At 37.4% G+C, this 12,179-nt stretch overlaps 2 protein-coding genes across 6 annotated transcripts in view; one reads left to right on the top strand and one right to left on the bottom strand.

Annotated features, from left to right (window-relative positions):
• Nucleotides 1–7,046, bottom strand: part of LOC131075944 (ubiquinone biosynthesis O-methyltransferase, mitochondrial) — a 220,005-nt gene extending 212,959 nt beyond the window's left edge. The window contains exons 1-3 of one of the 5 annotated variants that reach the window (XM_058012923.2): nt 6,329–7,046; nt 6,020–6,222; nt 5,287–5,442 (exon numbers count right to left, since the gene is read on the bottom strand). In XM_058012923.2, coding sequence (XP_057868906.2) covers nt 5,287–5,442; nt 6,020–6,189 — 326 coding nt within the window. In that variant the 5' untranslated portion in view covers nt 6,190–6,222; nt 6,329–7,046. The remainder of the gene's footprint in view (nt 1–5,286; nt 5,443–6,019; nt 6,223–6,328) is intronic. The other 4 variants (XM_058012921.2, XM_058012922.2, XM_058012926.2 and 1 more) reach the window with 4 other exon arrangements.
• LOC131075913 (uncharacterized) lies at nt 6,262–6,768 on the top strand. The gene has a single exon (XM_058012862.2). The coding sequence runs from the start codon at nt 6,262–6,264 to the stop codon at nt 6,766–6,768; it is 507 nt and encodes a 168-aa protein (XP_057868845.2).
• Nucleotides 7,047–12,179: the final 5,133 nt, after the last annotated feature.

The following is a 12,179-nucleotide window of genomic DNA, read 5'->3' as shown; positions in this document are numbered from 1 at the left end:
TCCACACCGTGTTCTAAAGAACATGACCCCTGAAGAAGCCTTCACAAGATCCAAACCAGACATCAGTCACCTCAGAATTTTTGGAAGTCTTGTTTATGTTCATGTGCCCAAGGAAAAGCGAACCAAGTTGGAACCTTCCGGAAAGAAAGGCATGCTAGTCGGATACAGTGAATCCTCCAAGGCCTTCAGGATCTATATCCCTGGTCAAAGGTATGTTGACGTAAGTAGGGATGTTACTTTTGAAGAAGATATTGCCTTTAAGAAATCAAAAGGTTCTTCTGTTATTGATGAAGCTAATGACAATCAAGATATGAATGTTGATACTAACCCTGAGATTCAAAGGGAGCCTGTTGAACCTCCACCTCAAGAAGAACATAATGATCCACCAAAGCCCATGAATCCCACTGACATTCCTAGTGACATTGTTGTTACCAAAAAGAGGCCACTTTGGGTAAGAAACACCACTCAAGAAGCCGAAAGATTTGTTGCTCCCAGTGGCACCTTCCGTGAAACCAAGAGACCTCAAGTATTCTCCAACTACGTTGCATTGATGTGCAATCTCATTGAATCTGAACCTTGCAATGTTGAAGAAGCTTTGAACCATCATGCCTGGAAGCTTGCTATGGATGAAGAGAATCAGTCAATCATCAAGAATGATGTTTGGGATATTGTGCCCAGACCCAAAGGTAAATCTGTTGTCTCCTCTAAACGGTTATTTAAAATTAAATATAATGCTAATGGTAGTATTGAAAAATATAAGGCTAGATTTGGAGCTCGTGGTTTTTCTCAAAAGGAAGGCATAGACTATGAAGAAACATTTGCTCATGTTGCTAGATATACTTCTATTAGAACTATAATAGCTATTGCTGCTGCCAAAGATTGGAAGCTACATCAAATGGATGTTAAGACTGCCTTCCTTAATGGTGTCATTGAGGAAGAGGTCTATATTGAACAACCTGAGGGTTATGAGACTCAGGATAGAATAACTCATGTGTGCAGGTTGAAGAAAGCTCTGTATGGCCTCAAACAGGCTCCCCGTGCTTGGTATGAAAGAATTGATAAATACTTGTTGAGCTTAGGTTTTTGTAAAAATGATGTTGTCTCTAACATTTACTTTAAGTTATCTAATAATGAAATGTTAATCCTAGTTCTATATGTGGATGATTTATTTCTTACTAGTAAAGATGAACTTATCATAAGATGTAAGAAAGAACTAGCTTCAGAATTTGAAATGAAAGACTTAGGTCTAATGCATTATTTTCTAGGTCTAGAAGTATGGCAAAGATCTAACAAAATTTTCTTAAGTCAAGGAAAGTATACTATTGATATTTTGAAAAGATTTAGAATGGTGGATTGTAAACCTATGTCTACTCCTATGGAATCTAACTTAAAGAAGTTAAGTGTTTCTGTAGCTAACTCGGATTTTGCAGATCCATCAGAATACAGGCAGTTGATTGGATCACTGTTGTCTCTAGTTAACACTAGACCAGACATATGCTTTGCAGTGAATGCTCTCAGCCAGTTCATGAGCATGCCCAAACATGTTCATCTTATTGCAGCCAAGCATATCCTAAGATACTTGCGAGGCACGGTTGGTTATGGGCTGAAGTATCCACTTAACACTTCAATAACCTTGGAAGGTTATTCAGATGCAGATTGGGCTGGAAGCGTCAAAGACAGGAGAAGCACTTCCGGCATTTGCTTCAGCTTAGGATCCACAATGGTCTCTTGGGCTTGCAGAAAACAATCCTCAGTGGCACTAAGTACTGCTGAAGCTGAGTATATTGCAGCAAGTGTAGCTTCTAGGGAAGCAGTATGGCTTCATAAGCTTCTTGTTGGGCTGTTTGGTCAGCCTTGAGATCCTACAGTTATTCATTGTGATAATCAGAGTTGTATCAAAATGTCTATCAATCCAGTGTTTCATGACAGGTCAAAACATGTGGAAACTCATTATCATTTCATTCGGAATATGGTGCAAAGAGGCGCCATTTAGCTGAAGTATGTCAGCACTGATGAGCAGGTCGCAGATATTCTTACCAAGCCTCTGTCCAAAGTGAAGTTTGTGTACTTCAGAGACAGACTCGGTGTTGTGGAAAATGAAACCCTAGTTGAGAGGGAGTCTTAACCTCAGTGATACATTGTGTTGTATCAAACCACCCTCTGCGAGCAATGTAAGGTGGTATTGTAATCTTCTTAGGGAGAAGTGTAATTGCTAACCATCCTCTGCGGGCAACATCCTCTGCGGGCAATGTAAGTATTGTAAATCTTCTCAGGGAGAAGTGTAATTGTTAACCATCCTCTACGAGCAATGTAAGATGGTATTGTAATCTTCTCAGGGAGAAGTGTAATTGTTAACCATGCTCTGCGGGCAATGTAAGATAGTAGAAAAGATCCTCTCCACCCTTTGTGGGCAATGTAAGGTGGATCCAGTCTAGGCTTGTGTGCAAGCTGGAAGATTATATTATGTAGTTCCATTCTTTGCTTGTGTGCAAGATGGAAGATTTTGGTTGTGTTTTCTCTTCCCTAATTAAGAGGGAGTGTTGATTATAATTAGGGATGGCGGATTCCAATTGTCGTGGGCAACATTGGAATCTGCCCAAAGGGGCCAGCCCCTTCCCCAACGTGTAGGGTTGGGCCCTATACCTCACGGCATCAAATGAAGATCCCACGCTACACTCAAGCCAACACGCCACCATGTATTGGGCCAACCCTATCCTAATGCTTTCAGTTAAATAAATAAATTAAAATTCATTAAATCATAATGCAAGCGGACATGATTAAGGTTATTGTTCCCCATATAAATAAACTCCAACTGCACTCTATCATTCACTCATTCAGTTTTCATCCATGCGAAATATAAGTGCCTACCAATGCGAACTTAAGAAGAAGACTACATCTGCAGTTAAAGCGAATTATCTCTGTCATATCAGCGAACTACACATGCTAATTGAGGTGCGAAATTCATTCATGAGAAGAGTGAACTAAGGGATAAGGTTGCTGTCTATCAAAGAGCAGAAACCAGATGCAAACATTGCAGACCTAGGGTTTGAACCTGATTACAGTCAAAGGGGGCAGGCATGTTAATTTGATGCTTGTGAAAGTGCAGCCTTGTGACAGACATTATCAGCACTAAGTACTTGAGATAAGTGTTGTTACCTTCATATGAATTCAATCCATAATCAGATCTAAGGATCTTTTCTGGCTGGGTTTTTCCTCCTAGGAGGTTTTCCCAAGGTAATTGTGTCTTGTGCCTATTTTGTTCTTTTCTTGGTTATGCTTAAATCTGGAAAACTATAAACTATTCATTTAATCAATTTAACTAGTAATTAAATTCTGATTTTCAGTTTTCTTAGTTTACATTAATCTGAAAGTGCTAAAATTAACATGAGCCAGATAAAAAAGCTTTGATTTTGATTCCATAAACCAATGGATACAAGCTTGTTCCTAAGTTTGACACTAAACAAGCAAGCTTACCAAATTAGTCGCCAAAACGAAGTAAAATTTAAATGACTTGCCTTTTATAATGTTGTAATTTTGATTTTATGCTTGCTTATGTAAGCCTTTAAATAAAAACAAAGTGCATAAATTGTAAGCTAAAGTTAAGCCTATCATACTAAAAAGGAAGGCATGGGCCTCATTAAGCAGTAATTTTACAGTTAAATGTATCTTTATCCCTACAAACTTTATCAAGCATGAAATAACCAAAAACAAAGTTTATTTCCCCTATTTTGATCTTCTTTAGTTTGCCAATTTTTCCCAATTGAATCCAGAGGAATTGAAATCCATGTAGACTTTTAGATTGTCAAGTCAATCCCTAGTCCCAATAATGCTACAATGCTTTTGAATATAAAGCATAAACCCTAAATAAATTAAAGATTACATGAGGCTTGGTTTTCGTTAAAGCATAATTTGCAGTGTTCCACGGGGACGCGTCCCCCCCCTTTTTGGGTGCGTCCCCCCGTCAAAAACGTTTCGGGGACGGGGGGACGGGGACGCGACATCCCCCGTCGTCCCGCCACCGCCACCCAAGTGCTGCCGGGACGCGAAGACGTCTCTGCATCTCCTAGGGAGACGTGGAGACGTGGAGACGTGGAGACGTCTCCTGGGAGACGTCTAGGTGTCTCCCCGTCTCTCAAGAGATGCCCAGACATCTCTCAAGGGATGGGGAGATGCCCAGGCGTCTCCCACGTTCCCATGTCAAAGCTAACCAAAAAAAGCAGTTTTTAAAAAACATGTGACTTTTGGGGGGGTTAAGGGGTAACCCTAATTGGATGTGGGCCAATAGAAAAATAACACCTGACGCCTTTAGAAAATAATAAAAGTATTTTTGGCCTCGCGGGGCGCTGCCCCTTGACCCCAACTTGGGGGCGCTACCCCCAAACCCCCGTTGAAAAATATAGGGGGAAACCGCGCCAATAGAAGTAGGGAAAATTTAACCTCCCAGTCTGATTAGGCTCCATATAACAACACAATTAGCATTGAAGAAATCTTGGTATTTAGATTTAGTATTTCAAATTTCCTATAGTCTCATTTGAAATGTAATTCTTATACTATAATACTGTCATACATCTTTTCAAAGCTACTTTTTCAAGTACTATATGTACATGTATAACTATATCAGCGCCACCCCCCCGCCGCCATCCCCCCGCCGCCATCCCCAAACTTAGGCCCTTAGTCCCCCCGTCCCGTCCCCGCGTCCCCCCATCCCCAACGCCCATGGAACACTGATAATTTGTGACTCTTCAAGTCTAGAGGAAAGCCAATGAGTCCCAAGTCAATTAAGCGATACCCAATCCAGTTGACTTGACTTCGAACACTAGCAACTCAAAAATAACACACCCTAAATTAAAGGGCAAAAACCTGAATGCTCAAAATTTCCTGTGTCTCCTCTTTTCCTCTTTTTAACATGTAACTTTTAACTAGCAACACGTACAGGAGAAAAGGCATAATTTAAACAGTTGGGGCTCTTTGTAAATGATTTTTGTCAATTTTGAGGTGATTTTTATTAGATTTTGACATTTTTTTGCGCCAGCGTTTCCAACGCATTCCAAAATGGACCTGCTAGGAATACCAATACTGCATTGAAATACAACATCCATTTCTAAACAATAGCGATTGGACCCAGCGCTTTGCTTGGGAAGACCATTTTCTCTTACCCTTAAACTTATCACATTCAACATCCCTAATCATAAACCTTTCTTTGTATGTAATAACTAATAAGGCATGGCCGTGTAAATGGGCAAAAGCATGAGATTAAACAGTATGTGGAGAGAAGTGTAAAATTACCATTTGTCCGCCATTGCAGCAAATTTGGCAGCTTCCGCCGCTTTCAAAGAGCTGTTGAGCATAGAGGAAGGCGTGGAAGCGTAATTCTTGCTGGTGTTTTGGTAGAAAAGAAAAGAAAAAGAGAATATGAATACCCTTCCTCTTCCCATTATGATCCTGTGCATCGCCATTACTGCTTGAAAATGTAATCTAAAACCTCAATTCTGTTTAAATCATAGTTTAGTAAATATCTTAACAAAAATATGATATTGACCTAGTGGGACTAATTATTTAGGATTGGTGAATAGCAATATCAACCAATAGCAATATACTTAGCAATTTATTACAATATCATGAGTTTGAAAAGAAATATCGTTTACATTATTGGTATGTGGAGAGAAGTCGTTAATTGCAAAAAATTAGGCCTTCCATTATGTCCAAACTATGTTAATACCTCCTACTTCCCGGGAATACCAGTACTATTTATAAACTAACACACCCTAATTTTTTTATCAGTGACCCATTTTAATTTTACCCTAATCTCACTAAACTGCAATTCATATTGATATTCAAAAATTCTGCACTAAACTAATAGCGATTAAGGTTTATAGCTATCATTAAAGATGTTAAACTTATCGCATTCAACATCCCTAATCATAAACCTTTCTTTGTATGTAATAACTAATGAGGCATGGCCGTGTAAATGGGCAAAAGCGTGAGATTAAACGGTATGTGAAGAGAAGTGTAAAATTACCATTTGTCCGCCATTGCAGCAAATTTGGCAGCTTCCGCCGCTTTCAAAGAGCTGTTGAGCATTGAGGAAGGCGTGGAAACGTAATTCCTGCTGGTGTTTTGGTAGAAAAGAAAAGAAAAAGAGGATATGAATACCCTTCCTCTTCCCATAATGCTCCTGTGCATCGCCATTACCGCTTGAAAATGTAATTCAAAACCTCAATTCTGCTTAAATCATAGTTTAGTAAATATCTTAACAAAAATATGATATTAACTCACAGTGGACAGGAAGAAAGTAAGGACAGGGAAACACACAAAACGAGTTACTCACCAGAAGAGAGGTTTCTTGCCGAAAGGGTAAAGAGATTAGTTGATCAAGTACAGAAAGCAGTCGAACAGCAACTCTCAGGAGTCCAGGATCATGTCAACTTCAATCTTCGGAAAGCCTACTTCAAGTGCGCTTATGACTGCTTCGACAGGCAGAGAAATCAACAGGAAATAAGTAACTGTATAGAATACTGCAGTGTCCCTGTTGTTCAGGCCAATAATGCCATTGAAGAGGAGATGTCAAGGTTTCAGGAGCGGTTGCGACGGTCTTTGATGGTTTGTCAAGATAGATTAGAGGCAACCAAATTCATTAATCAAATGGATGTTTCACACACCAAAGAATTTGAATCATGTGTAGACCAGACAATTAAGGAGCAGATTCAATTATTACATCATGTTCTTGATCGATTGAAGTTGGCACTGTCCAAGAGCGGAAACCTATAATCTCACTTTACTTGTAATAAGGCTATGTTTAAACAAACCTTAATTCTTACGAGAAATTTATACAGATGCCTCAAGAGGAGTTAATCCCCATTTTTTGGAAGCATGCAAAATGTCATCGAAGTTCACCCTGATATTCAACATGTATAAGTCCACCATTGCCAGCTGCTCATGAAAAGCAAGATAATGCACATGGATTAAGTGTACTTTGAATCGTATGGCAATAGTGCATTCACCATACCTTACTGTCTTGCTTAGGGCAAGTGATTATATCATTTAGTCTTCAATTGAACTAGACATCGTTGGGACTCTTGTCAAAAAAAAATTATATATATAATATTGACCTAGTGGGCAATATCCCCTATTTTGATTAGTTAAAATATCCCAAAACTTTGAATATTATGATTAAAACTAAGTGGGTTTCCTTCATAGTTAAAAATTAGATGATACTATCATTAAACGGATTAATTTACTAAAGTCTAGTTTATATTGCCATTCAAACTAGAAAAATAAAGCATAAAAAATGGCATAAACCAATATCGTCTAGTCCCTAGACCAATCTCTATTGTTTAGAAAATTATGCATAAAAATCAATTAGATGCTCTAGACTTAGCAAAATATCAAGGCAAGAAACCTATTCCCCTCCAACATCCATTTCTAAACAATAGTGATATTGCCAATATTAACCAATCATATATTTTTTAATAGCGATAGCAAAGCAATATCGTCATAATAAACTAGGGAGAAAAATCTTACAATTGACTCAACTTCGAACACTACCAAAGCATAGTATTGGTCTTCCTAGCAGGCTTACCCAGATACTAATGTTAGTGAATTCTTTTAAATGGTAATGGCGATATGGAAACCTATTATTAGTTTATAAATACTAAATGAATGACAATAACAACAACAATAATTAATAAACCCTGCAGGTGTTTTGGACTAGGGACTAGGCGATATTAAGGATTTTGATATTAGGAATATCCAGCATAAGTTTAATTGTAATAATAATAAATTAATTAAATATGTTGATAATTAGTTTAGTATAAATTAATAACTAGATTTAATAATTTAGGTTTACCTAAAATTATCACTAACTTATCAAGCATAGATATCATATCAGGGTATGAGCATATCATGAACATTAATTATGATATGTTCATATCATTAACATAATGCAAATAATATCCAGTAATAATAATATAAAATTGATAATAAAACATATATCGTTCAAGCTTACTGTCTAAATTGGGTAATATCATACGATTAATTAAGATTGTCAATATATTTATATGATATAATTGATATGATTTATGGATAATTTGTGCCAAACTTATTGTCCTATGGATGCTAACAATTTAATGGATAACCTACTTAGTTTGACATTTAAGCGATATTAAATGCTTTATTATTATAGATAATTGTTATCTTTTAACTAGTGAGTTGTTGAGCATAGAGGAAGGTGTGGAAGTGTAATTCCTGCTGGTGTTTTGGTAGAAAAGAAAAGAAAAAGAGGATATGAAAACCCTTCCTCTTCCCATAATGCTTTTGTGCATCACCATTACCTCTTGAAAATTTAATTCAAAACCTCTGTTGTCCTCATTTTTGTTTTCAAAAATGAAGGACCATTACATTTTTTTTTTAAATGAAAATTTTACTCTGTGGCACGCTTCTCGAGGCAAAATTTTGACTAATTCTTGGATTGGCTTAATCCTCAGTCCATCCTCGAACTATGTTTCCAATTTCATCGCATTCTAGATTCGTTTACTATGTCTTTCCTTCAATTTTGGGTTTTTTCTCCCTAACTGCAAGTGGAGAATTTTCCTTGAACTGCAAGTTTTAATGATTTCCATTGTTTTGGTTTTTGTCGAGAAATTTTTATCTTATTACATGTACACTTTATTGAAAAATAAAAACTTGTAATTTGCTTTTTATTTCCCCTTTGTTGTTTTTGTTGTTTTGGGGGCTTTTTTAGTTAAAATAGGGATTTTTTGGTTAAGTTACAAGTAAACTTGCAGTTCTTTTCTAAAAACCCTACTTTAATGATTTTTACATATAATGGGGATTTTAAACCCCTATTACATGTGTGCAAGTGAATTATAACTTGTTGTAGGGATTTTATTTTCCCTTTACAAGTGATTTTAAACTTGCACATCTCTCTCAAAACCCGATTTTGCCTATAAAGTGCATTTTTGACATTTTAAACTTGCTATTTGGTCTAAAAAACCCGATTTTGCCTATAAAGTGCATTTTTTACATTTTAAACTTGCTATTTGGTCTAAAAATCCCGATTTTTGCCTTATAGTTGAAAAAGTAAAATTTTAAACTTGTTATTTGTTTCCAAAAACCCGATTTTCACAAGTGCATGCAAAATTGAACTTGCACTTCTTTTCCAAAAACCCGATTGAAAGGAAAAAACGGTTTTGAGGATTTCAAGCAAGATTTTGTGGAGGAGTTTTTGGAGGAAGAAGGTGTTTGGGATTCTTCCCTATTCTTGTGCATTTTCAAACATCTTTCACGCTATTCTAGGGTTTGGGGAGTTTGATTTATTACTGGTTTCTTGGTGTCAAAATGCAAACATGTTTTTGCCAAAAACCACGTTTTCTCCTCCAAGGGTGCAACGAATCAACAATCTCCCAAGTCGTTTTTGCATCTTATGCTAAGGCGTTGAGGTTAGAAGAAGATTCATTCACTTTTCATGCCATTTCTTTTGGATTTGCTGCCACGTTTTTTTACAAAAGGCGTTTTTGCAAAAACGTGGAAAGGGTTTGCATTGTGGAATGTCTCTATTTATTGGATTGTCTTCTCCATTCTAAGATTGTTGCATATTTTGGAGAGGCATTTTCAGTTTTATGCAAGATATGTTTTCTTTTTCTTTCCTTCTTTCTTTTTCTTATTTTCTTGTTTTCTTAGTTTTCCTTTCTAGTTGTAATTTTGTAAATATGTTGTTCTTCCCCCAAAAATCGGTTTTCTGAGAGAGAGATTTTCTCCTTGATATGCAATTTTTGAATTGCATTGTTCTTCCCCATTTTCCCTCTTTACTTGTATTCAGGATTTTAAATCCCGATTTCAAGTTGGCTGGAAATCTTTGTTCTTTCCTTACGATTAAAGAATTTAACCATTTTTGGTTAAAATTCCAAGTTGAAAACATGTGAAATACCCTCCCTTTCAAAATCGGGTTTTAAAAACCGGATTACATGTTGAAAAGTTCTTCCCATTTTCATGAAAATGACATTCCTGGATCTTCCCATTTTTATCCATTCATGTCACCCATATCCGTACTTTCCATTTTCATCATTTTCCGCAAGTCTAATTCTCATTTTCCATCCATTTCTCCATTTACAAATTTACAAGTGTACTTGCATTCGGGTTTTAAAAATCCGATTGCATGTATGTTCTTTCCAACTTGTATACTTGCAAAAATTTCTCCAAGATCCGAAATTGGTCAATCAAGATTTTCCCCATTTCCATTTATTTCCCCTCTTTCTCTCACAAAATCATGAAGTTCAAGAATCGAATTTTTTCCCATTTGAAGAAGCAAGAATGTTATTTGCAACTAAATATGATGTTGCCTTAACACTTTTAAGTCTTCATCACAGTATTCCGGGTTTTCAATCAATGACAGATTTGTCGTCATCTCCAATTCAAAAAAAGATGAAGTACAAATATGACAAGTATCAGAATGAAGTTGTGCCTTCCCAAGTTTCTTCCGCTTTGGATCGTATCAGAGATACAAAGATAGGGCATGTAGACATGTCAAAAATTGTCAAAAGGGTTGAGGATCCACAAGATAGCAATATGCAGCGGCTGTTGGACAACCATATCCATCACACATCTTCTTTCTCGGTGGCTTCCCTAGAACCTGAATTTGTCCTTGCTTGCACCCATCACTTTGACAATGAGACAAGAATCATCAAAAATGATGATGGCAAAGCAATAATTCGCCTTGACGCAGACACAATTGAGAAGGTCTTTAGAATACCTCTCGCACTTGTTTACATGGAAATCTCCAAAGAAAGTGTAGCTAAGTATTATGTGAAAAGAGAAAAAGATTGTAAACGACATATCAACAGGTGGATCCAAGAGCCACAAGCCTCCTTCTCAAGGTGGGCCAAGTTGTACCGCTATGATTTCAAATGGGAAATAGGAGATATCATAACCCTCCTCAGCAAGATAATGGGCCTTGAGCATTCTAATGTTTTTGAGCCTTGGATGTACCAGTTCATCATGTTCATAAGGCAGTCTCATCATATATCATGGGGGGAAGTCATCAGCGATGCCTTGTGTGAACAACTTGCAGCAGTCCCTTCCACCATGACTTTCTATATGAATTCATACTTAGTGTACTTGGCAGCATCACTTAGACATTTTCCAGGTCTTTCTACCAAGGGTGATCGCTCGCTTATACCAGTTTGGGAATATTATGATCAATTGCCTTTGAGACCCAACAGATTGCATTTCAGAAGAGTCCAGGATGCATTCTTTGGTTACTTCATGTGTCAGTTTGACAGAACTCTGAAGAACAAAAGGGTATCAGATGAGGCATTGGAAAGGGTGAGTGAGTATGGATGCTTGTTTCTATAGTTCTCGACCTTCACCTATATGAGAATCGGATGCTACAGTGGGCAACCATACATGCTCCCTAGATACCCAACTGATAAGATCATTCTTATGGAGTTGGGAAGACAAATCATGGATGTCCACACTCATCAACCTTCCAGACACAAGGTTGGAATGGGGATCTCTACAACAAACCCACTAAAAATTGCCTGGTATTCTCTTGTCACATCCATAAAAGCTAAGGCCATTGAGACTGAAATGCAGGAAATTAAGCTCAAAAGGTTTAAACCTAGAGCTGATTTTGATTACCAAGGTATGAAGGAGAAGATCAAGAAATCCTTTGTGCACGTGCATCGCATTGAAGACATCTGGGTAGATCTCCGCACAGAGGTCGAGGTTCTAAAGATGGATTGTTGCAGGCTCATTATTGAGCAAATTGTTGATTTGAACTTGGTGGATATCCCACAAGGGATGATTGATGATGGGCACGTACTTGATCCTGAATATATTTCACTAAGGGTTGAGGAAGCTCCACTTTCTTTGATCCAATGGTCACACAAAGAGTGCATATCCATTCTTGAGATATTTCAGCCTATCTTGGCTAACACAAACGCATGGCTGAAAAGTAATGTTGTTAGACTCATAAAAATCAATATCGGAAAAGAAGATGATTCTACGGGGCCTCTTGGGCATAAGTCTGAGATTCAGGTTGACAACAAGGAAGGTGGATCATCTTCGGGCACAAGGATCAAGTTGTGAGTTAGTCAGGCAGTAGTGCTTCCTCCTAAGGAAACAACAGTTTGTGGGAAGGAAAAATCACGAGTTCATGTTCAGGCGGTCGATCTAGATAATCC

Source organism: Cryptomeria japonica, chromosome 9 (genome assembly GCF_030272615.1).
Source record: "Cryptomeria japonica chromosome 9, Sugi_1.0, whole genome shotgun sequence".
Classification (NCBI taxonomy): domain Eukaryota; kingdom Viridiplantae; phylum Streptophyta; class Pinopsida; order Cupressales; family Cupressaceae; genus Cryptomeria; species Cryptomeria japonica.
Note: the sequence above shows the minus strand (reverse complement) of the source record. Positions and strands in the feature narration are given on the sequence as shown.

Excerpts from the sequence above, each read along its gene's own strand:
- LOC131075913 (XM_058012862.2), top strand. The coding sequence starts at position 6,262 with ATGATATTAACTCACAGTGGACAGGAAGAAAGTAAGGACAGGGAAACA.